The 21,661-nt window shown below is 37.6% G+C and overlaps 2 protein-coding genes and 1 pseudogene across 5 annotated transcripts in view; 1 reads left to right on the top strand and 2 right to left on the bottom strand.

Moving 5' to 3' along the window:
- Window positions 1-13,639, bottom strand: part of GALK2 (galactokinase 2) — a 166,243-nt gene extending 152,604 nt beyond the window's left edge. The window contains exons 1-2 of one of the 3 annotated variants that reach the window (XM_063698987.1): window positions 13,286-13,491; window positions 7,416-7,513 (exon numbers count right to left, since the gene is read on the bottom strand). Coding sequence is in view for 2 of the 3 variants with exons in the window: in XM_019010860.4 (XP_018866405.2) it covers window positions 13,286-13,305 (20 nt within the window). In the remaining variant the exon portion in view is untranslated. Of the gene's footprint in view, window positions 1-7,415; window positions 7,514-13,285 lie in introns of all 3 variants that reach the window. The other 2 variants (XM_019010860.4, XM_063698986.1) reach the window with 2 other exon arrangements.
- Window positions 12,417-13,279, bottom strand: LOC101126968 (NADH dehydrogenase [ubiquinone] 1 alpha subcomplex assembly factor 4-like; annotated as a pseudogene).
- Window positions 13,637-21,661, top strand: part of COPS2 (COP9 signalosome subunit 2) — a 29,660-nt gene continuing 21,635 nt past the window's right edge. For both annotated transcript variants that reach the window (XM_004056159.5, XM_004056160.5), the window contains exon 1: window positions 13,637-13,777. In XM_004056159.5, the coding sequence (XP_004056207.1) occupies window positions 13,724-13,777 (54 nt within the window). In that variant the 5' untranslated portion in view covers window positions 13,637-13,723. The remainder of the gene's footprint in view (window positions 13,778-21,661) is intronic.

Below are 21,661 nucleotides of genomic sequence, written 5' to 3'. Positions count from 1 at the left end.
CAAAGTTTCCTGATTAAGGAAGTTTGAGCCAACATGCCCAACACACTAGGGGTAGTAGCATAACTCAGAGAGATTCGATAAGTTGTATACATCAGTAAGTTACTGCTCCAGAATTTCTATAGGTATATGCATACTTTGTCTCCATGTTTCCTTCCCCCTTCTGTATACATGTATACAGGAGGAAGGGGGAAGGAAACATGGAGACAAAGTGTGAATGGACAATAAAGCATAGCCAAAGAGTGGCAGCCCCTTGGCACCCCGTTGGGTTATTGCTGTAAATGATACATCAAACAAACAAAGTTACTCTGGTCTCAGGGCAGCTTTCTCACTATTATTTCAGTCCCTCTTTATCATTTTCAAATGAATGAATTATATCTTCTTGTTTCTGGGCCCCAATAAATCCCAGTTTGATGTTCATTTTGGTTTAATTTTGAGTAACAGGAGTCATCACTGTCACTTGTAAATAGTTTTAATAGGGAGATAACCTAAATTTAAAAAAAAATGTAAAATGTTTAGGGACATCAGTAAATACAGAAAAGAACAGAATCCTTTTTTTTTTTTTTAGATGGAGTTACGCTCTTTGTTGCCCAGGCTGGAGTGCAATGGCATGATCTCTGTTCACTACAACCTCCACCTCCCAGGTTCAAACGATTCTCCTGTCTCAGCCTCCCAAGTAGCTGGGAATACAGGCACCCGCCACCACACCAGCTAATTTTTGTATTTTTAGTAAAGACGGGGTTTCACCATGCTGGGCAGGCTGGTCTCGAGCTCCTGACCTCAGGTGATCAGCCCACCTCGGCCTTCCAAAATTCTAGGATTAAAGGTGTGAGCCACCGTGCCCAGCCCAGAATCATTTTTTATTCAGATGTTTCTAATATATTCTTTTGCATTAGTTGAAAAATAACAAATTTTAAAGTTTTGAATTTTTTTAACAGTCCAAAATAAACTCATTTTATACAGGGTTAAAAAAAAATGACTGTAGAAACTGTTTCAAAAAAGAATACCTCCTACTGAATGTGTACTTGATGACCGAACATTAACTTTGCTAAATGAAACCAGATGGCAAATCATTAGTTTGGACCTTGGATACATTGCTATTGCAGTCTGAACAAAACCGATGCAGACTAGAAAGCAACTTACAGGGCAATTAGTAAAGCATCCTTTTTTGAAATGATTGGCACAAAGTAAAACAGGATTAACAGAGCTAGAATTAAAACCTAGGTCTCTAGACTCCTAGCCTAGAGGCCATACTACTTCTGAATATGTGACCTTTGTTGAGACCCCAGTAAACTGTGCTTAAAAATAAATTATTGAAATAATTAGAATCCTTGTCCCAAAATAAAATGTGTACATTATAATTTTCATAAAGGATTACCCTTAAAATAACCTGTCCAAACTACTGGAGAACCCCAAATAGACACCAAAAACAAAACATTACTTTCTTATACTACCTTCCTTATACTAGGCATCTTGCTAAGTAAGCACTTTGCGTATATTATTGTCTCTTTAAACCTTTCCAACAATCCTTATGGGATAGAAAAATATTATTTCCTTTTCAATTTCAAGAAGATATTCCTTTAGTTCTTATTAGACATATCTAATAGTGAAAACATTTAAACATTTGGCTGGGCGCAGTGGCTCATGCCTATAATCCCAGTACTTTGGGAGGCCAAGGTGGGCCGATCACCTGAGGTCAGGAGTTCGAGAACGGCCTGGCCAACATGGTGAAACCCCATCTCTACTAAAACTACAAAAATATAGCCAGGTGTGGTGGCGGGCGCCTGTAATCCCAGCAGCTTGGGAGGCTGAGGCGGGAGAATCGCTTGAACCCAGGAGATGGAGATTGAGTAAGCCAAAATCACACCATTGCACTCCAGCCTGGGCAACCAAGAGCGAAACTCCATCTCAAAAAAAAAGAAAAGAAAATATTTAAACATTTATATTTTACAGTATTTTTATTTTCACAAATCCTGAACCTCTTGGTTCTTTGCTTTTTGCAAGTAGGCACTCTTACAATAGGTTTAGAATCTGAATTATAAACTAATAAATGGTATATTATGATGGAGTCTTAAACACAAACCTAATTAATAAACTTGAAATTGTTTCTCCTCAAAGGATATTAGTCTCCATTCAGATAAAATATTATAGCAAACTAAACAAAAACAAAACAAACACTAAAATGAAATAAAACAAAAACTTGATCCAAAATATGAGTTAAAGCATGGGTGTTAGAGACTTACAGACCTGGCTAATGCCTATTGATGTTTCTCAGCTTAGAAATCACTTCCTTCAGGAAGTTTTCCATGTTCTCTACCCAAAACTAAACGTCTAAGACCACAGAGGGATTGACCATTTATCTGAAATAATGTTATTTCTGTGTTTTAATCTGTTTGTGCAACCTCTGGAAAATATTTCCTATTTTGACTTACAATAAAAACTATTGTTCACAATTGGGAGAATCTACTTCAGTGACCTATTTTGGATATTTTCTCATTATAGTAAATAATATGTAATACTTGTTTACGTCTTCTTTATAATGATGTTACATTCCTTCTTTTTGTTGTTGTTGTTGAGACCAAGTCTCGCTCTTGTTGCCCAGGCTGGAGTGCAATGGCGCAATCTTGGCTCACTGCAACCTCCGCCTTCCAGGTTCAAGTGATTCTCCTGCCTCAGCCTCCTGAGTAGCTGGGATTACAGGTGCCTGCCACTTAATTTTTGTATTTTTAGTAGAGATGGGGTTTCAACATGTCGAGCAGGCTGGTCTCAAACTCCTGAACTGAGGCCATCCACCTGCCTCGGCCTCCCAAAGTGCTGAGATTACAGGCGTGAGCTACTGCACCCGGCCCCTTATTCTTCTGTTTATAAAATAGATACTGCTCTCTAGTGTATATAATCATTAAATGGCAAAAGATAAACTCATGAATCAGAGAAATCTATATTTATGTAGTTATGGAGGAAATAAAAATTGTGCAAAAATGCTTTAACCGAACATAGATTGTTTTGCAGAGTGAAAAACAAAGCAAAACAAAACGAAGACTCTAAGCACCCTCTGCTTGCCCAGTCATACAAAGCATCACATCAGTACTCTAATTACTTGTGTTTTCTGTCTAGTCTAAATTTTTCTACTCAAAGTGTGGTCCTCAGAACAGCAGCATCAGCATCACTTGAAAGTTTTTAGAAATACATTATCTTGGGCCGGGCGCGGTGGCTCACGCCTGTAATTCCAGCACTTTGGGAGGCTGAGGCGGGCAGATCACAAGGTCGGGAGATCGAGACCATCCTGGCTAACACAGTGAAACCCCATCTCTACTAAAAATACAAAAAATTAGCTGGGCGTGGTGGTGGGCGCCTGTAGTCCCAGCTACTCGGGAGGCTGAGGCAGGAGAATGGCGTGAACCTGGGAGGCGGAGCTTGTAGTGAGCGTAGATGGCACCACTGCACTCCAGCCTGGGTGACAGAGCAAGACTCCGTCTCAATAAAAAAAAAAAAAAAGGAATACATTATCTTGGGCCCAGACCTACTGAATCAGAATCTACAATGCAAGTCAAACATGTCATTTTAAATTTTCTAGAAGCCACTTTCAAAACAATAAAAATAAATGTTAAATTTAATAATATATTTTATCTAATACACCAAAATATCATTTTAAATATAATATTTTAAATTATTGACATTTTACTTTTTTAAATAAGTCTCCAAAATCCAGCATATCTCAATTACAGCATATCTCAATTATGATGAGAAACAAGTGGCTGCTATATTAGACAGCACAGAGCTAGATTATAAGCTCCCTGAAGGCAAAGACTGTTTTACTCTGATTTTATAGACTCTGGCTCAGTGTTGAGCAGGCACTCAAGGAATGTTTAATGAAGGAATAAATTAATGAAACTGGATTAGCGTGGTTCCACTACTTTGTGACCCTAGGCAAGTCTGAAATTCCTCTTCTAAAAAAGGGAGATAAAAATACCTACTGCATAGGGTTATTATGAAGATTTTAAAAACCATCCCAACATTCTCTCCAGTTATTCTCTATCACCTAAATCTGGTTTGCTGTCTTTAAGGCCATCTGAAATTACATTATTTATTGATTTTTATACTTATTACCTGTCACCTCCACTAAAATTCATATTCCATGTTTCATCCATTATTCTATCATTCATTCATTCATTTAACAAATGTTTCTCTGTGCTACTATGTTCTAAGCACTATTCTAGGCACTGGGGATACAACAATAAACATAAACAAAAAGCTCCTGCTATTATGGCAAATTAAAATTAGTTAAGTAAATAAATGAATATATTACAAAAATTGATGCAAACTCTGCATCTAGTATACATTCCATCATCAAAATGAAATCTGATAAACAAAAATTTAGACTCTGAAATTAGAAGTTTGCATTTCAAGCTTATAGTGTACATTAGCCTGACCAAATTACAGAAATATTGCCCCAATTTAAAACTATATTTTGTTTTTTCCTTTTTATTTCTTTTTTTGAGACGGAGTTTCGCTCTTGTCATCCAGGCTGAGTGCAAAGGCATGATCTCGGCTCACTGCAACCTCCGCCTGCTGGGTTCAAGCGATTCTCCTGCCTCAGCCTCCGGAGCATCTGGGATTACAGGCATGCGCCACCACGCTCGGCTAATTTTTGTATGATTAGTAGAGATGGGGTTTTACCATGTTGGCCAGGCTGATCTTGAACTCCTGACCTCAGGTGATCCACCTGCCTTGGCCTCCCAAAGTGCTGGGATTACAGGCGTGAGCCACCATGCCCAGCCTTCCTTTTTATTTCTTCACCTAGAAACTAAATATAGTACCAAGAATCTTCAAACTAGACAATTCTTTCCTCACCTTGTCATAAACATCCAACGTTGCCCACCTCAATGAGGAGCTGATTGTGGTTATTATCTTAAGCAATTTTTTGTTTTTTTTTGGAATACATTTGCTAACGCTCTCCGGTGACTGACATAACTGCATCTACTGGTTGTCAGTTGGCTTCGGCTCAAAATAATACTTAGGCCAAAGTAGCATATTTTGGGGTGGCATATTCTGAACCCCTTCAATGCTTAATCATACTGTATTAGCATATTCCTCCTATGTCAACTATAGAGATGAAAGATATAATTGCAGTCTGGAGCATTCTGAAGGCTTAGTATAAGTAGTTGTTGGTTCCCTTAACCCTGCCTCCATCTCTATAAATAGTCCCTTAATTAAATTTTCAGTTAACTTCCCTGAGTATGCCACGAGTTTTCTTTCCAGAACTTTACTAATACAAAAGGAGTCCTCTTTTTCTGCTCTTCTAACACACAGTGTTCAGTCTCCCCAAATTAATATAGTAAAAAAAAATTTTAAAGATGATTGGTCTGAAAGGATGCCAAATCATAAACCTGTTTGGTATGACTCAGCCAAGGCCTGTGAAGAGTCATGAATGCTAAAGTTTACTTAAACACATCACATTTTCATTGAGAATCTTCTATAAGCAAGGCATATGCTGCGTTTCAGAGAATTCAGAAGTAAGAAAGACAGTTGTGCCCTCAAGGAGCTTTCTGTTTAATAATGAATAAATGGAAATAATTGTAATACAAGGTAGCATACAATTATGAAAAATATATTTTAAAAGGATCAAATTATGCTGACAATTAAACTGTCATTGGATTTTTGACAAAGGTGCCAAGACAACTCAATTGAAAAAGCATATCTTTTCAACAAATGATGCTGGAACAATTTGATATCCATATGCAAACTAATGAACCTCCACATTCATTCACACTATACACGAAAATTAAATTTGAAATGGATCGCAGACCTAAATGTAAGAGGTAAAACTACATAAAACTTCCAGAAAAAAACATAAGTGAAAATCTCAGTGCCCTTAGGTATGACAAAGATGAATACAACACAAAAAGCATAAAGAACTCTTACAACTCAACAGTAATAAGATAAACAACCCAGTTTAAAAAATAGGCAAAATATATTTAAAAACATTTCACCAAAGAAGATACATGGATGACAAATAAGCACACAAAAAATGTTCAACATTAGTTATTAAGTAAATGCAAATTAAAACTACAATAGTATACTGCTACATTCCTGCTAGAGTAGCTAAAGTTAAAAAGATTGACCACACTAAATGTTGGCAAGGATGTGGAGCAACTAGAACTCTTATGCACTGCTGTTGGATATGCAAAATGGTAAAACCACTTAGGAAAACAATTTGAGAGTTTCTTAAAAAGTTAAATATATACCTACCATATGACCCAACCATTTCACTACAAGATATTTACTAACTGCATTCACATCTATTCTGCGTAACAATATTACTACAAATGTAGTAGTATAAATAAATACACATTTATTATCTCACAATTTTCCATCCTATTTTAAGGTCTCACAAAGGCTTATTTGAGGCTCAACTGGGGAAGGATTCACTTCCAAGAGCACATGGCTGTTAGCAGCATTCAGTTCCTTGTGGGCTGTCAGACTAAGACCATATTTTTTATTTTTTGTCTGGCTGCTAACCAGATGCCACCATCAGCTCCCTGTTGTGTTGTCCTTCCCAACATGGGCACTTGCCTTCCTCAAAGCCAGCAAAGGAGACCATCTTTCCTGTCAGGATTGACTTAACAATCTTGTATAATGTAATCATGTATATATAATCATGTATATCACCTTTGCTGTATCTTAGTTAGAAGCAAGTCACAGATCCCACTCACGCTCAAAAAGCAAAGAATTATTCAAGGAAATAGATAATGGGTAGCCACCAGAGTCTGTCTACCATAAATTACCCAAGAGAAACAAAACATATGTCCACACAAAAACTTGTGCACAAATGTTCTTAGCAGCTTCATTTATATTAGCCACAAACTGAAAAAAACTTAAAATATCTATCAACAGATAAATGGGTAAGATGAATTGTAATATATCAATGTAATGAATATTCAGCAATAAAAAGAAACAACCAACTGATACATGCAACAACCTGGAAAAATCTCAACATAATTATACTAAGTGAAAGAAACCAGGAAAATGAGAGTACATATTGCATGATTCCATTTATATAAAATTCCTGAAAATGTAAACTAATCTATAGTGACAAAAAGTAGATCAGCAGTTACCTGGGAAAAGTTAAGGGGGGAGGAGAGAAATTTCTGCAAGGAATCTGAGAGGAAACTTTTGCAGTGATAATATGTTCATTATCTTGTGTCGTGATAGTTTCACAGGTGTATACATATGTCAAAGTTCATTAAATTTTATACTTTAAGGCTGGGAGTGGTGGCTCATGCCTGTAGTCCCAGCACTTTGGGAGGCCAAGGCAAGTGGATCACCTGAGGTCAGGAGTTTGAGACCAGCCTGGCCAACATGGCGAAACCTCATCACTACTAAAAATACAAAAATTAGCTGGGCGTGGTGGTGAGTACCTGTAATTCCAGCTTCCAGGGAGGCTGAGGCAGGAGAATTGCTTGAACCCAGGAGGTGGAGGTTGTAGTGAGCCGAGATCATGCCACTGCACTCTAGACTGGGCAACAAAGCAAGACTCTATCTCAAAAAATAAAATAAATAAATAAATAAATTTTATACTTTAAGTATGTGCAGCTTAATTTACCTTATTGAGGTAAATGAAGCTACTGAATAATACCTCAATAATGCCATTTTATGAAAATATGTTTTAAAAACATAGGATCCACTTTCAACAAGGGCAGCATGTCACACAAATATACTCTGTTAAAATTACAATTTTCTATTATTTACCATTGAATAAAATTAATGTCAAGAAAAAATAAAAGAGAGTATCTTAACGGTATAAAGTATTCAGGATAGGCTATGTGAATAAGGTCACATTTACATGGATTTTTAAGGACAGAAAAATATTTTGATGTGTGATACAGAAAGATTAATCTATTAACATTTTTATTTATCCAACTAGCACTTATTAGCACCTGTGTACTCAAGCAGCATGCTCAGCACAGTGAAGACCTTTTCAACTGCTGTTAGTAAATTTCCAGACTAGACTTAATAAATTTGGTCATGGCCAAGGAAATTATACTCAAAATTTAGCTGCCGTTCACCCAGTCTTCCTACTTATCAGCTTATTTGCATACTTATTTTCCCATTGTAGGAATAAGGCATTACATTTAAAAGCAGCAAATTATGTAATATATTTAAATGTAAATCAACATGCAGTTTCATATATGTGATCAGTATGCGTTTGTTAAGCATATTATCCATTTTGCAACTGCTATCTTGAATACAAAGTAAAACTATGAAACTTTGATTACTCTGAGCAAATAAACCTCTTAACTACCTCGGGATCCTATTTTCTCTTTTGAACAATTAAAAGTAGAGTAACCATGTGATTTACTGTCTAACTTCTGAAAGTGATGGGTGCTATTAATTTTTTTTTTTTTTTTTTTTGAGATGGAGTCTCGCTCTATCACCAGGCTAGAGTGCAGTGGCACGATCTCAGCTCACCGCAACCTCCGCCTCCACCTCCCCGGTTCAAGCGATTCTCCTGCCTCAGCCTCAGGTAGCTGGGACTACAGGCGCACACCACCACGCCCAGCTAATTTTTGTATTTTGTATTTTTAGTAGAGACGGGGTTTCACCATGTTGGCCAGGATGGTCTCGGTCTCTTTACCTCGTGATCCACCCACCTCCGCCTCCCAAAGTGCTAGGATTCCAGGTGTGAGCCACCGCACCCGGCCTGGGTGCTATTACTATTATGATGGGTCAACAGTAGTAAACGAGATCAGTCCCAGGAAAACTGGGATGTATAGTCATCCTAGGTACAGGGAGGTTTGTTTTGTTATAAAGTTATAAGTATAGGTTTCTGAATGCCACTCAGAACTACTGAATCAGAATCTCTACTGTGGGATTTGGGAAGCCTTATACTGTAAAGTGATATCATTAAAGGCTCTTCCAATTCTAAGTTATACATTTAATATGGTAATTTTGAATATAGACTGGATATTGAATGATAGGGAATTATTATTAATCTTTTTTTTTCTTTTTTGAGACAAACTCTCACTCTGTCGCCCAGGCTGGAGTGCAGTGGCTCAGTCTTGGCTCACTGCAACCCCGACCTCCCAGATGCAAGCGATTCTCCTGCCTAAGGTTTCCTGAGTATCTGATATTACAGGCATGCGCCACCATGCCTGGATAATTTTTGTATTTTTAGTAGAGACAGGATTTCTCCATGTTGGCCAGGCTGGTCTCAAACTCCTAACCTCAGGTGATCCACCTACCTCAGCCTCCCAAAGTGCTGGGTTTACAGGCACGAGCCACCGTGCCTGGCCAGTATTATTAATCTTATATGTAATAATGATGTGATTACATAGGAGAATGTTCTTATTTTTAGGAAACATACATAGCTGCATTTAGGGGTGATGTGTCATGATATCCGAATCCTCCTTTCAACTGATACAGGGAACACACACATACATACAATCAAAGCTGATAGTGGGTATATACATGTCCACTGTACTATTCTTTCAATTTTATGTATGCTTGAAATTTATCATAATAAAATATTGAGAAGAAAAGACTGTTAGGGAAAAACATTTGTATGTATAGGTGAGAACACATTATTGTCACAAATATAACTTAAAAGAACTATGACCAAAAAGGTGTCAATTCAAGTAATTACTAAAAAAGAATCAAGCCTGTAATTTCTCTTCTTGGAATTATTTCTTTTATTTATTTATTTATTTTTTTGAGACAGAGTCTTGCTCTGTCGCCCAGGCTGGAGTGCAATGGTGCGATCTCGGCTCACTGCAACCTCCACCTCCCTGGTTCAAAAGATTCTCCTGCCTCAGCCTCCTGAGTAGCTGGAATTACAGGCACCCGCCACCATGCCTGGATAATTTTTTTTTGTATTTTTAGCAGAGACAGGGTTTTGCCACGCTGGCCAGGCTGGTCTCAAACTCCTGACCTCAGGTGGTCCGTCTGCCTCGGCTTCCCAAAGTGCTGGGATTACAGGCGTGAGCCACCGCGCCAGCCAGAATTATTTTTTAAAGAATAAAATTTCAAAGATATTCACTGCAGAATTGCTTAAAATAGTGTTATTTCTGCAATACTCTGAATGTATAACAATGATGGCATGAATTATGGTGCACTGGTACATTCAACGAGGGATTATTACACAGCCACTAAAATAATTATTATTAAGAATATATTTTAAGACTGGGCAATGTGGTTCACACCTGTAATACCAGTGCTTTGGAAGGTTGAGGTGGGAGGATTTCAAGACCAGCCTGGGCAACATGGTGAGACCCCTGTCTCTACAAAAAAAATATTTTAAATTAGTCAGGAATGGTGGCATGTACCTGAAGTCCTAGCCACTGAGGAGGCTGAGATGGGAAGGTCACTTAAACCAAGGAGTTCGAGGCTGCAGTAAGCTATGATGGTGCCACTGCACTCCAGCCTGGGTGACAGAGGAAGATCTTGTCTCTAAATATAAACAAACAACCAAACATTGACCTATGCTGCTACATAGATGCAAAAATAATCCAAATCTATATCTATGCTTAACTACATAACCATTTGTGGAGTCACGTGGACAGATCTGGAAGTTTATGTGGAAAATGCTACCTATTTGAAAAGCAGTTTTTCCCCTTTATTTCATTTTTTTCTTTATTTTGAATTTTGCCAATGATTTTGTGTAATAGTATTTTTTTAATGGTATGGGAAGAAATCTTTTATCATGTGATACCACATAACAGCTGCCTAACCACACAATGTAGATATGAATAAAGATGGCTCAGAAATAAGAGTGTACTAGTATTAGTGACTCAACTAGTGACCATTATGACAAATGGAATAAAGTTTTGACTGATTTACAGGAGTTTTAAAATGCATTTTATATTGAGTAGTTATTTCATGTTTTCTTAAAACAATTATTATACTGAACTAAAAATCAACTAGGTAGTTTGTTCACCTAACCAATCTACATTCAAAGACATGCTTACAAATTTTCCACTTAGTTCATTTTTCTGTTCTCAGCATTACTACAAATGCCTCATTCCGTCATCTTGTTGAATTCTTTAGCATCTTCTGTATCATTTCCAGGGGCATCTCTGGGAAGTAGTGATGCCTATCTTCCCTCAGAAGCACACTGATAACCCCAACATACCCACAATTCACACTTATTCCCTTCTCTGAGGTGTGCTGCTTTTTGGCACATCAGAAAAAACACACTACTAGGATTTGAAAAACTAAGTTCTGGGCCTGGTTAGGTCATAAACTACAGAAACCTTAGGTCATATATTCTCCCCAGGCGTTTCTCCACTACAAAAAAAAAATTCATTATTTCTTTGGTCTTTTGTAGTCCTTTACTATTTCATTTATCTTCATGATAACCCTTAAATTTAAGTAAGGTAGCATTATGCTCATTTTATAGAAGAAATTCAATCTGAAAGAGGACATAGTCTCCCAAAGATCCCACAAGTAGTAATATATTAGGCAGAGCTAAACTCACACACTCTTACTCAAGATCCTAGTACTGGCACATGCCGTGCTAAATAAGTTTGCTAAAATGGATAAAGCAGCAATTTCTCAGGTCCCTTCCAATGATCCTGTTCTCTGCTTCTACTTGCTATTTTTTCTCTCTTCTCTCAACTAGCATTAACATCCAAAACTATATATAATCACCAAATTTCATTTACCATGGTTTTTTAATTTAATTATTCTTTAAATTTTTCTAGTTCCATGTTAAATCCAGAGAAATGTTACTTTTTCGAAAGTTTCTACTACTGCCTCTCTCTCTGAAGGCCATGGGACTTAACTATTTGTCAAAGCAGAAATTCCCAACATTTCGTAAACACCGCTAATTGCTTTTTATAACTGTAAAGACAATTATTCCATACTTAAAACCAATTCAAAATAAAATAAATCCTCAATACTTCTTATTCCCTGGGGTAGTAATTTTAATTAGATTTTATTGATTCGTCATCTTCTCCTATGTGCCTTTATTTGGGAAATACTGTTAGTCTACCTTACTATCGAGTCTCTTTCCCTAGCAAGAAAATATCAGTCTTAAGAGTCAGGAAAGCTTTTACTTTCACTATCACATATGAAGAATTAACTAAACACCTAAATTGGATAGGAAAACTTAAATGAGGGATTCAGGACACTTCCCAAGGGGTCATATGACCAATTTAAAAGTTGGTATGATGTGTCTAAAATAACAAATTAACTCTTTTACTTATAATAAAGGTACAGATGTGCTGATTAGTCATGCTAACATGTACATATGAAATATGCCTAAACCAAATTAAAAGAAAACAAAATACAGTCTATGGCAATCTTGAAAATTCAGGGAGCTCAATAAATATTAAGAGGATGCTCTCACAATGAGAGCATTAAACACTTGGTAATTAACATAATTTAATATGCAAAAATAAGAAAATATACAGGATGAGGGATGAGGAGTACACACAGGAAATTTTTGTGATTTTCTTCATTTTGATTGTATTGCTTTCTTGTCTTCAGGAGGGAAGATTTTGACTTCAAAAGTAACAAAATATTTAAGAAGGGAATTCACATCTTTCTGTTCTAAATGATATTCTTGCGCTATTTTCTCAGCAGTTCATGTTTCTGGATAAAGTTTATGATTATTGAAAAGTGTCAATGCTTCTACAGTGGAAATTTTGCCTTTGGGAATGCTCTTAATATTTATCATATCAAAGTGATGGCCTTTCGGCAATCTGAATTTCTTTGGCTCCTGACGTGTTTCAGCAGCTTTCAGCTGCACGGAAGACACAGGATCTTTGGAATCAACATACACATATTTTAGAAATGACAGCAGCTTGTCATGTTTACAAGCAATCTCTCCCTTAATTTCTGGATAGAGACTAATCTGCTCTGGCAGGAGGCTGCTGGTAGAGGGGTGCCTGGGAGCGAGAGAGGGCTTCATGTTGCCGATTTCCCGTTCCGCTCGGTTCTCTTGAAATTCCTGAGCCCGCGAGTCACCGCAGCCCCCATCTCCTCACAACATGATGCCCTCAGGTTCACAGTAATGTATTTTTTAAAAACCAGTCGTTGTTACCTTAATTTGGTCCCAAGGGCTGTAAAGGTCAGTTTACAATTCGTTGAACAACTGAGTAAGATTTAAGGCAACTCAACTGATAGCTGCATTCCTAATTTAGGATATCCATAGAATTGTTTTGTCAATTACAAATATAACAAGCATTAAGTGTAAACTGTGTTGCTGAAAAGTACTCCAAGTATCTTAGGAACACCCGCCGCAATGTGTGGGCTAAATGCACACGTACAATGATAGCAGAAATAATACCTGTCATATAGGACGGGCATGTCAGCCTTTTCTCCGCGAAAGGCTTCTGGTCCTAAGCTGTCCCTTACTTTCACCGGAATTAGATGCGTCCAGAGTCCCAAGCAAGGGAGGAGACTGCTCCCTTACCCAGGAGGCTGGAAACTGCTCGATGCGAGCGCAGTTTCCGACGCCCTTCGGCTGAGACCTGCAGCACCTGACGATGTCCCAGTTGCCAGGTTTAGTTGCTAAGGCACCAACCGCTTCGGAGGAAACGGGGGGCGGTGCAGTCTCTTTTGGAGTCGTAGCGAATCATCTACATGTCGAGATAATTAGTTCCGGCAGGAAACAGCTCCTCTAAGAGGGACTGGAAGGCGGAAAGAAGCTGAGAGTGACGCCTCTGAGCCGCGGAGGATTGTGGGAGGAGGTTGTCTCCAATTTCTCCTCCCCCTCCCGGCCAAGATGTCTGACATGGAGGATGATTTCATGTGCGATGATGAGGAGGACTACGACCTGGTGAGGCGCAGGGAATGGAACTCTGGGGGTGGAGATGTGTCTTGTTTTCGGGGTCCGGGCCGGGGCGCCCGCGGCCTCTCCCCGTAGAGCATGTGCCGTTTCCAGCCTCTCTCAGTGCGGTGACAGGACTGGTTTACCTCCTCCCCGTTCCCGCACCGGGCCCGGGCCCTGCTTCTCCAGCATGGGGGAAGGGAGGGCAAAGGAGGCAGCGAAGGGGGCCCCGGGCCTTGCCCTCCGAGTCTGAGCGCCTCTTCGGTTTACACGGATGCCCCTGGTCCCAGGCGGTCGGTTCTCTGTCTTCTGCCTCCCCACCGCGCTAGCCGCCTCGGTGACCATGCTGCGGTGTAGGCCCTGGCTTTGCCCTTTCGGGCCCAGCGTTCCGGGCCCCCACTTATTCACACTGGAACTGAGCGGGTGCGAAATGCTAGGAGAAGTCAGAAAACTGGGGTGTCCTTACTGCTCCCAGGCCTGACCGCGAAACGCAACTTGTGAGTCTCCTGGAGACATAGCTTAAATAGTCTTGCCAGGGCCAGTTGTGGTCCGAGGTAAGTGTGTAGGGGAGAGTTCAGAGCAAAGATAACTGAAAAAAAGGTAGTCGAACCACTTTTTCAGTTCTTTATAAAGAAAAGCTGGGGAGGAGGTTTTGCTTGTGGTGTTTTTGGAGGACGGGTGAAAGATAATTGAACCCATGGCTTTTCCCTTAGAAATTTCCCAGTATACAAAGTTTAAAACAGCAACAGCATAGAAATAAACGAATTTTTCTGACCGAATGGAGATTTTTAAAGATTCAAAGCTTCATTTATTAATGGATTTGCAAGTTTGAATAACGTTTGCTATTCAAAAACATCGTGTGGAAACTCAGAAAATTATCTTGATCCAGAATTAACGTCAATTTTGCTGTGTTTCTTTATTTTGGGGGTGTTTCCTATGGTTCTTTTATGGTGATGCTGCATTATCATAAAGTTACGAAATAGATGTTTTGGGACGTCTGACTCATTTTAAGTGCCAGAGATTGTCAAAATATTAATACATTGTTTTGAATTAGTCTATAACTTTTTCGTATATATTTTCAATTTTTTGCATTTTAAAATAAGGCACACTTTGCAAAAAGGAGAACGGAAATTCTTGCTATTATTTGAAAGTCATAGTAGAGATTTTTATAATTTTTAAAGTTAAATGTAGTTTCGCTAATAGTTGTGGTTTCTACCTTACATTTTAGTTTGTGCAAGCCAGTTGTAGGCAGTGACTTCAGTTCATTAAGAATATGTATCTGTCCATTTTTACTTATTACCTGTTTATTTATATTACAGGTGTTTTGTTATCAAAATGTTTCTTTTATATGTGCTTGTATTTTTTTAATTGATTCATAGTATTTTGTACATATTTATGGGGGATTTTGTTACATGCACAGGATATGTAGTGATCAAGTCGGTATTTAGGATATCCATCACCTTGTGTTTTTATCATTTCTGTGTCTAGGGAATATTTAAAGTCATCTCTTCTAGATATTTTGAAATGTAAAATACGTTTTAACCATAGTCACCCTACTCCGCTGTCAAACATTAGAACTTATTCCTTCTATCTGTTGGTTTGTACATACCATTAACCAACTTCTCTTACTTCCCCACTCCTCTTCCCCCCACAACACCCTTCCTATCATTCTAGTCTCTACCACCATGAAATCAACTTCTTTTGCTCCCACATCTGAGTGAGAACATGTGATATTTGTCTTTCTGTGCCTGGCTTATTTCACTTAACTTAAATCTCCAGATCCATGTTGCTGCAAACTGACAGAATTTCATTCTTTTTTATAGTCAAATAATATTCCATTATGTATATATACCACATTTTCTTCATCCGTTTATCCATTGATGGACACTTAGGTTGATTCCCTGTCTTTGCTGTTATGAATAATGCTGCAATGAACATGGAGTGCAGGTATTCCTTTAATAGACCGATTTTCTTTCCTTTGGATAAACCCAGGAGTGGATTGCAAGATCTTATGGTAGTTCTACTTCTAGTTTTTGAGAAATCTCCATAATGGCTATACTAATTTACATCTCCATCAAAAGTGTAGAAGAGTTCTGTTTTCTCCACTTTCTTGCCAGCATTCTATTATTTTTTGTCTTTTTGATTAATAACCATTCTAATTGTGGTTTTGATTTGCATTTCTTTGGTAGTGATATTGAGCTTTTTTTTTTCATGTATGTGTTGGCCATTTGTATGTCTTCTTTATTTCTTTACACATGTATATATTTTTAGAGATGGGATTTTGCTGTGTTACTCAGGCTGGGCCCAAACTCCTGGGCCCAACCAATCATCCCGCCTCAGCCTCTTAAGTAGCTGAGACTACTGGCACGTGCCACCGTGCCCAGCTGTATGTCATCTCTTGAGAAATTGCATTTGTATTATTAGTTTGTGTTTGTAAGTGTTTCTGCTTACCTCTTCCCTAAGCAATAGTCTGTTGGATACATAACTTATTAGCACTGTGATTAAGCTGACAATCATCTTTGAGAATGTAATGTAGCAATAGCAGTGAGAATCTTTTTGTCCCATGAAGTACTTGATTAACTTTTGCAAGATTTTTTATTAAACATACAGTGTTTTAACTTGGTCATGTTTTCCCAGCCTTTTAGGGCCTACGCTACATGAGCAGTAAAATGAAGTTGAATATATAATTGCTTTAACTTTTTCTTTTTTGAAACAGAGTCTCACTCTGTTGCCCAGGCTGGAGTGCAGTGGCACAATCTCAGCTCACTGCAACCTCCGCCTCCCAGGTTCGAGCGATTCTCCTGCCTCAGCCTCCTTAGTAGCTGAGATTACAGGCGCCTGCCACCACACCTGGCTAATTTTTTGTGTTTTTATTAGAGGCGGGGTTTCACCGTGTTGGTCAGACTGGTCTTGAACTCCTGACCTCAAGTGATCTGCCCCTCCTCAGCCTTCCAAAGTGCTGGGATTACCAGTGTTAGTCACCACAACCAGCCTTGTTTTAACTTTTTTATTTCTTAAAGTAAGATTTTGCACTACCACATAATGAAATGAAATGTTGGAGTTTTCTGTTTGGTTTTTTGTTTTTCTTCCCCTAGCGTTCTATTAAATAGCTCTTCCTCCGCTCATCTGTCTCTCATCAGGTGTCTAATTGTAAAATTATTTATGATCAATTTACTAACAGTTAAAACTTTTGGTGGCATAAAACTTATTTAGTAATTTGTTTTTCATTTCCTTAAATCATATATTAAAAAAAAAGATTAATGAAGCAGGTTACCATTTCATGCTTACCTTTTGCCAAAAGAGTTTTTCTTTTTTTAAAATAGTTATTTTATCTGGGATTTTCTTTTTTTTTTTTCTGTTTCTTAGTATTTAAAAAATGTGCAGAATTGACTTGCTTTCTCAAGATTTATTTTTATAAAAAATGTATTGTTTTTTGGAAAATTGGTCATCACCTCGTTTTAGTTAAAGTGTTAACTAAGAGCAATGAGTATTGCTGACCACAGTGATACTCAGCATATCTTTATTGGTCGTCCAATGATATATTTTAACACCCTAAATCACTTTGTTCTTCCCCAATCTGGTAGAAATAGGTAGTTAGGATACCACCTGAAAAATTAAGTCTGTTTCTAAAACTGTACTGTTTTTACCCAAGAAAGTAAATAATGATTTCTGCCCAAGAAGAATCTAAAAATAAAACAAACTTGTTATTTTTTTAAAAAAAAAAGAAGAAACGAATGTAAAAGAAATTCAACATACATGCATGATCATGTATGTTCTAAGATCTGTTTGATTTTCATTAGAGGCAGAAGCAGGCATTTCTAAACATAGTAATCTGTGGTAGGTGATGGTGCTAGTAAATGACATTTAATGCAATGCTAATTTTACAGGTTTATAGATTATTTGCTGATCCAGTAATACTAAATAATAATCATAGTGCCATTCATTAAGTTGGTAAGGCCATTGATAAGCTGTTTTAATTCCGCAGTCCAATCGTTCTACCGTGAAACTTCTAATAATCTTTTTAGAAAGAATTTAAGACCAATTGACTTTATTCCAAAAAGTAGTCTTTAGTAAGTCCTGTTATATGTAGGATATTATATATTTGAATATAATTTTTTTTTTTTTTTTGAGACAGAGTTGTGCTCTTTCGCCCAGGCTGGAGTGCAGTGGCGTGATCTCGGCTCACTGCAACCTCCACCTCCTGGGTTCAAGCAATTCTCCTGCCTCAGCCTCCTGAATAGCTGGGACCACAGGCACCCACCACCATGCCCGGCTAATTTTCATATTTTAGTAGAGACAGGAGAGACAGGGTTTCACCATGTTGGCCAGGCTGGTCTCAAACTCCTGACCTTCGGTGATTGGCCTTCCTCGCCCTCCCAAAGTGCTGAGATTACAGGCGTGAGCCACCACGCCTGGCCTATATTTGGATATAATTATTTAAATGTATTACAAGGAAAACATTGTCTAAAAGTTAGAATAATTCCACTTGGTTAAATATATGACCATATGACCAGCTGTGAGCCTCATTATATTCCCGTAGTCAAGCTCATAGTTGGGATTAGGGGATAAATGTTTACTAGTATTGTTCTTCTTGTGTTAATATATAGCAGTTTTATTTATTTTTTTTAACTTTTAGGTTCAAGGGTACATGTGCAGGTGAGTTATATAGATAAGTTCGTATTACAAGGGTTTATCATACAGATTATTTCATCACCCAGGTACTAAGCCAAGTACCCAATAGTTATTTTTTCTGCTGCTCTCCCTCCTCGCACCCTTCTCTCTCAAGCAGGCCCTCGTGTCTGTTCCCTTCTTTGTGTTAATGAGTTCTCATCATTTAGTTCCCACTTATAACAGAGAACATGCAGTATTTGGTTTTCTGTTCCTGCATCAGTTGGGTAGGAAAAATGGCCTCCAGCTCCACCTATATTCCCATTATTTTTTATGGTATAGCAGTTTTAATGCTCTACATTTTTACTTATTTGTCTATTTTTTTGTGTGCAGTGGGGAGGAAAATGAGTCTTAGCTACGGGATCTCTTGCAGACTCTCGTATTTGTCATCCTTTTAATAAAAAGATCAGTAGAAAGATGGTCGATTGCCAGTGCTATGTACATAGTGAACATGTATTCAGTATAAATGTTAAGTTCAAAAAATATCAAAGACGGTATAATCCATATTATCCCAGTTTTGTTAGGTGGGAAAAATATAGAAAAATGTCTGCAAATAAATTATCAATGGTTTTATTTATTTATTTATTTATTTTTATTTTTATTTTTTTTTTGAGATAGAGTCTTACTCTGTTGCCCAGGCTGGAGTGCAGTGGCGCGATTCTCATGCCTCAGCCTCCCAAGTGGCTGGGATTACAGGCATGCGCCACCATGCCCGGCTAATTTTTTGTATTTTAGTAGAGACAGGGTTTCTCCATGTTGGTCAGGCTGGTCTCAAACTCCTGGTGATCCACCTGCCTCCGCCTCCCAAAGTGCTGGGATTACAGGCGTGAGCCACCGTGCCCAGCAGACAGTTTTTTTGTTTTGTTTTGTTTTTTAATTCTAATTTACTCCATAGTTAACAAATCAGCACCCATTAACTTGTGTGAATTTTTTTAAATGGATAACTTTATCAGTAGCTAAACCATAAATGGCTACGTAGGATTTGAATCGTGTCTGGTTTTTAAGGATAATGAAACAACTGCCCTGTACCTCTTAGTGTGCCAACATATGGTACAGCTGTTAGACAAGGCTCAGAAAGCATTGTTAATGATGAGTATTGTTTTCCTAAAGTACATTTCTTAGGACTTCTATTGGCAGTAGATACAAGAGTAAGTAAATGAGCTATGGAACTGATCCTGTTCAGCAGTAGCGACATTCCAGATATAGTCAAAATTGACCCTGGCTGCTCTGTGTTGTGTTATTTTGGAATGTTTATCCACCTTTTATTTTAACTCACCAAACACTTACTAAGCGTTTTGTAATATCCCAGGCTCTCGGAATACACAGATGAATAAGAAAGTTCCTGCTTCTGAGAAGTTCACAATTTGGACTGTTTTAACATACAAAGCTCTATGTTAGAGAGATGCATGTCATATGGAAGCATGACTGAGAAAAAAAATTTAGTTTGCTAAGAAGAGTGATGCTAAGATGAGTTGATGAACACATTTCCCAGCAGTATTAGGGCAGGGGAGTATCTTAGGAGAAAATCAGGAAGTTTGTTAGGAGGGAAAGTGGTTTAGAATTCTAGCAAAAAGAGCAGTTTATGCCAAAGCAGAGATTTAAAATTGTGTGGCATGTTTGAGAAAGAGTAGATTTTGGTTGTGTGGATGGATCACAAATTGCTTGGGGGAAATAACAGGACATGAGTAGGTTGGAACTATTATTGAACTTTAAGGTTTTTTTTTTATTTTTAATCCGTTTTACAACTGTTCTTGTAAAACAAGTGCTTGATTATTTTTCATAATTTGCTTAACCTCTTCATTTGTTTTTAAAGCATTCTTTATATACTAATTAAAATTTCACTTTCTCTTCTGTTAAAAAACATTTACACTTTTACAAATTATTATCTCTTTTTCATTTGACGTAACTAATTCAGTTTAGCAATACTTACTCAATACTTCTAGATTTCCTATTCTGAGTAATGGCATCATGTGTTACCAAGCCTTTGATAGTCATTATGGATAACTTTATTTTCCTTTATCTTGTGCCCGTATGGGCACTTTTATTTTACATCCTTAACATTGTTTAACATCTTCTGTGTTTATTCCATCATTTATTGTGTCCCCTAACTTTTCTCCTTATTCTGCTTCTTGGAATCAGGCCTTCACAGCTCCTGGCCAGACTTTTAAGATTATCCAATGGGCTCTTCATTGCTTCCAGAAACACAAATCTGACTATTTCCTTGTAAAATCTTTTAGAGGCTCTTTATTGGATCTAATCTCCTTGTAAGACTTCTGTTGTCCTGTTCCTCTGTTCAATACCAGTTCATCTTTCATCATCCCTTTACATAACATCCTGTGCTTCAGCCCAAACTATTCATACTGTTTCAAGCTTCTTTGCATTTGCATGTTAATTGCTTTATTTCAGCTGCCCTTCCTCATTGCTGGCGATTCCTATTCATACTTTTATACCTGACTTGGGTATCTTTTTCCTTCCTCTAACTCAGAAGTAGTTGATTACTCCTTTTTGAGATGCCAGTGGACTTAGTATGTGTGTCTATTATTGCTTATATTATATTATATTACGGTTTTGTTTGCATATCTGTTCCTTAATAGACCATGAATACCTTGAGGGGAAGGGTTGTTAATTTGGATTTGTGTGAGCAATAATTAATTGCTGGCATATATTAAAGATCATGATTTTTGAGTATAAATAGTAGAAGCACCTAAACAATAGAATTGTTCTTCCAAAGACTTCAAAACATTAGTTTGAAAAATTATGCCTGTGTAATAACTGAAGAATAATTTGCAGTAGTGCACAGCTTGTGATAATTGATTCAGTGGGGTGCAAATGATGGGTTAGTGATGTCATGATGGCTGGTTCAAGCCTACGAACATGGCGTTGCAGATCATAACAAGGAACTGTCTATTTGTAGTCAATCAGTAGAACATCAGTTGTGCCAATTCTCATGTATTTATATATTTTAGCAATAACATTTGTTTAAGAGTTGAATTGCAGTTATGCAAAACATTATACATGCCATTTCTTAATCCATATGATATGAAAAACCAAAAGAATGTAGTCACAAAATGTAGAGGGCTGAATCAAATCTTTTCTCAGTCATTGTGATTTTTTTTTTTTTTTTTTTTTTGGAGTTGTAACATCTAAAGTTTAGAAATCTCTATCTGAAATCTATCAGGTCCCAGAAGTTACAGGTAACTACTCTTATTATAAGTATTCCGTGAC

The sequence above is a fragment of the Gorilla gorilla genome, chromosome 16 (genome assembly GCF_029281585.2).
Source record: "Gorilla gorilla gorilla isolate KB3781 chromosome 16, NHGRI_mGorGor1-v2.1_pri, whole genome shotgun sequence".
Classification (NCBI taxonomy): Eukaryota; Metazoa; Chordata; class Mammalia; order Primates; family Hominidae; genus Gorilla; species Gorilla gorilla.
The sequence above is the reverse complement of the archived record's forward strand: the minus strand, read 5'-3'. Positions and strand labels throughout refer to the sequence as shown.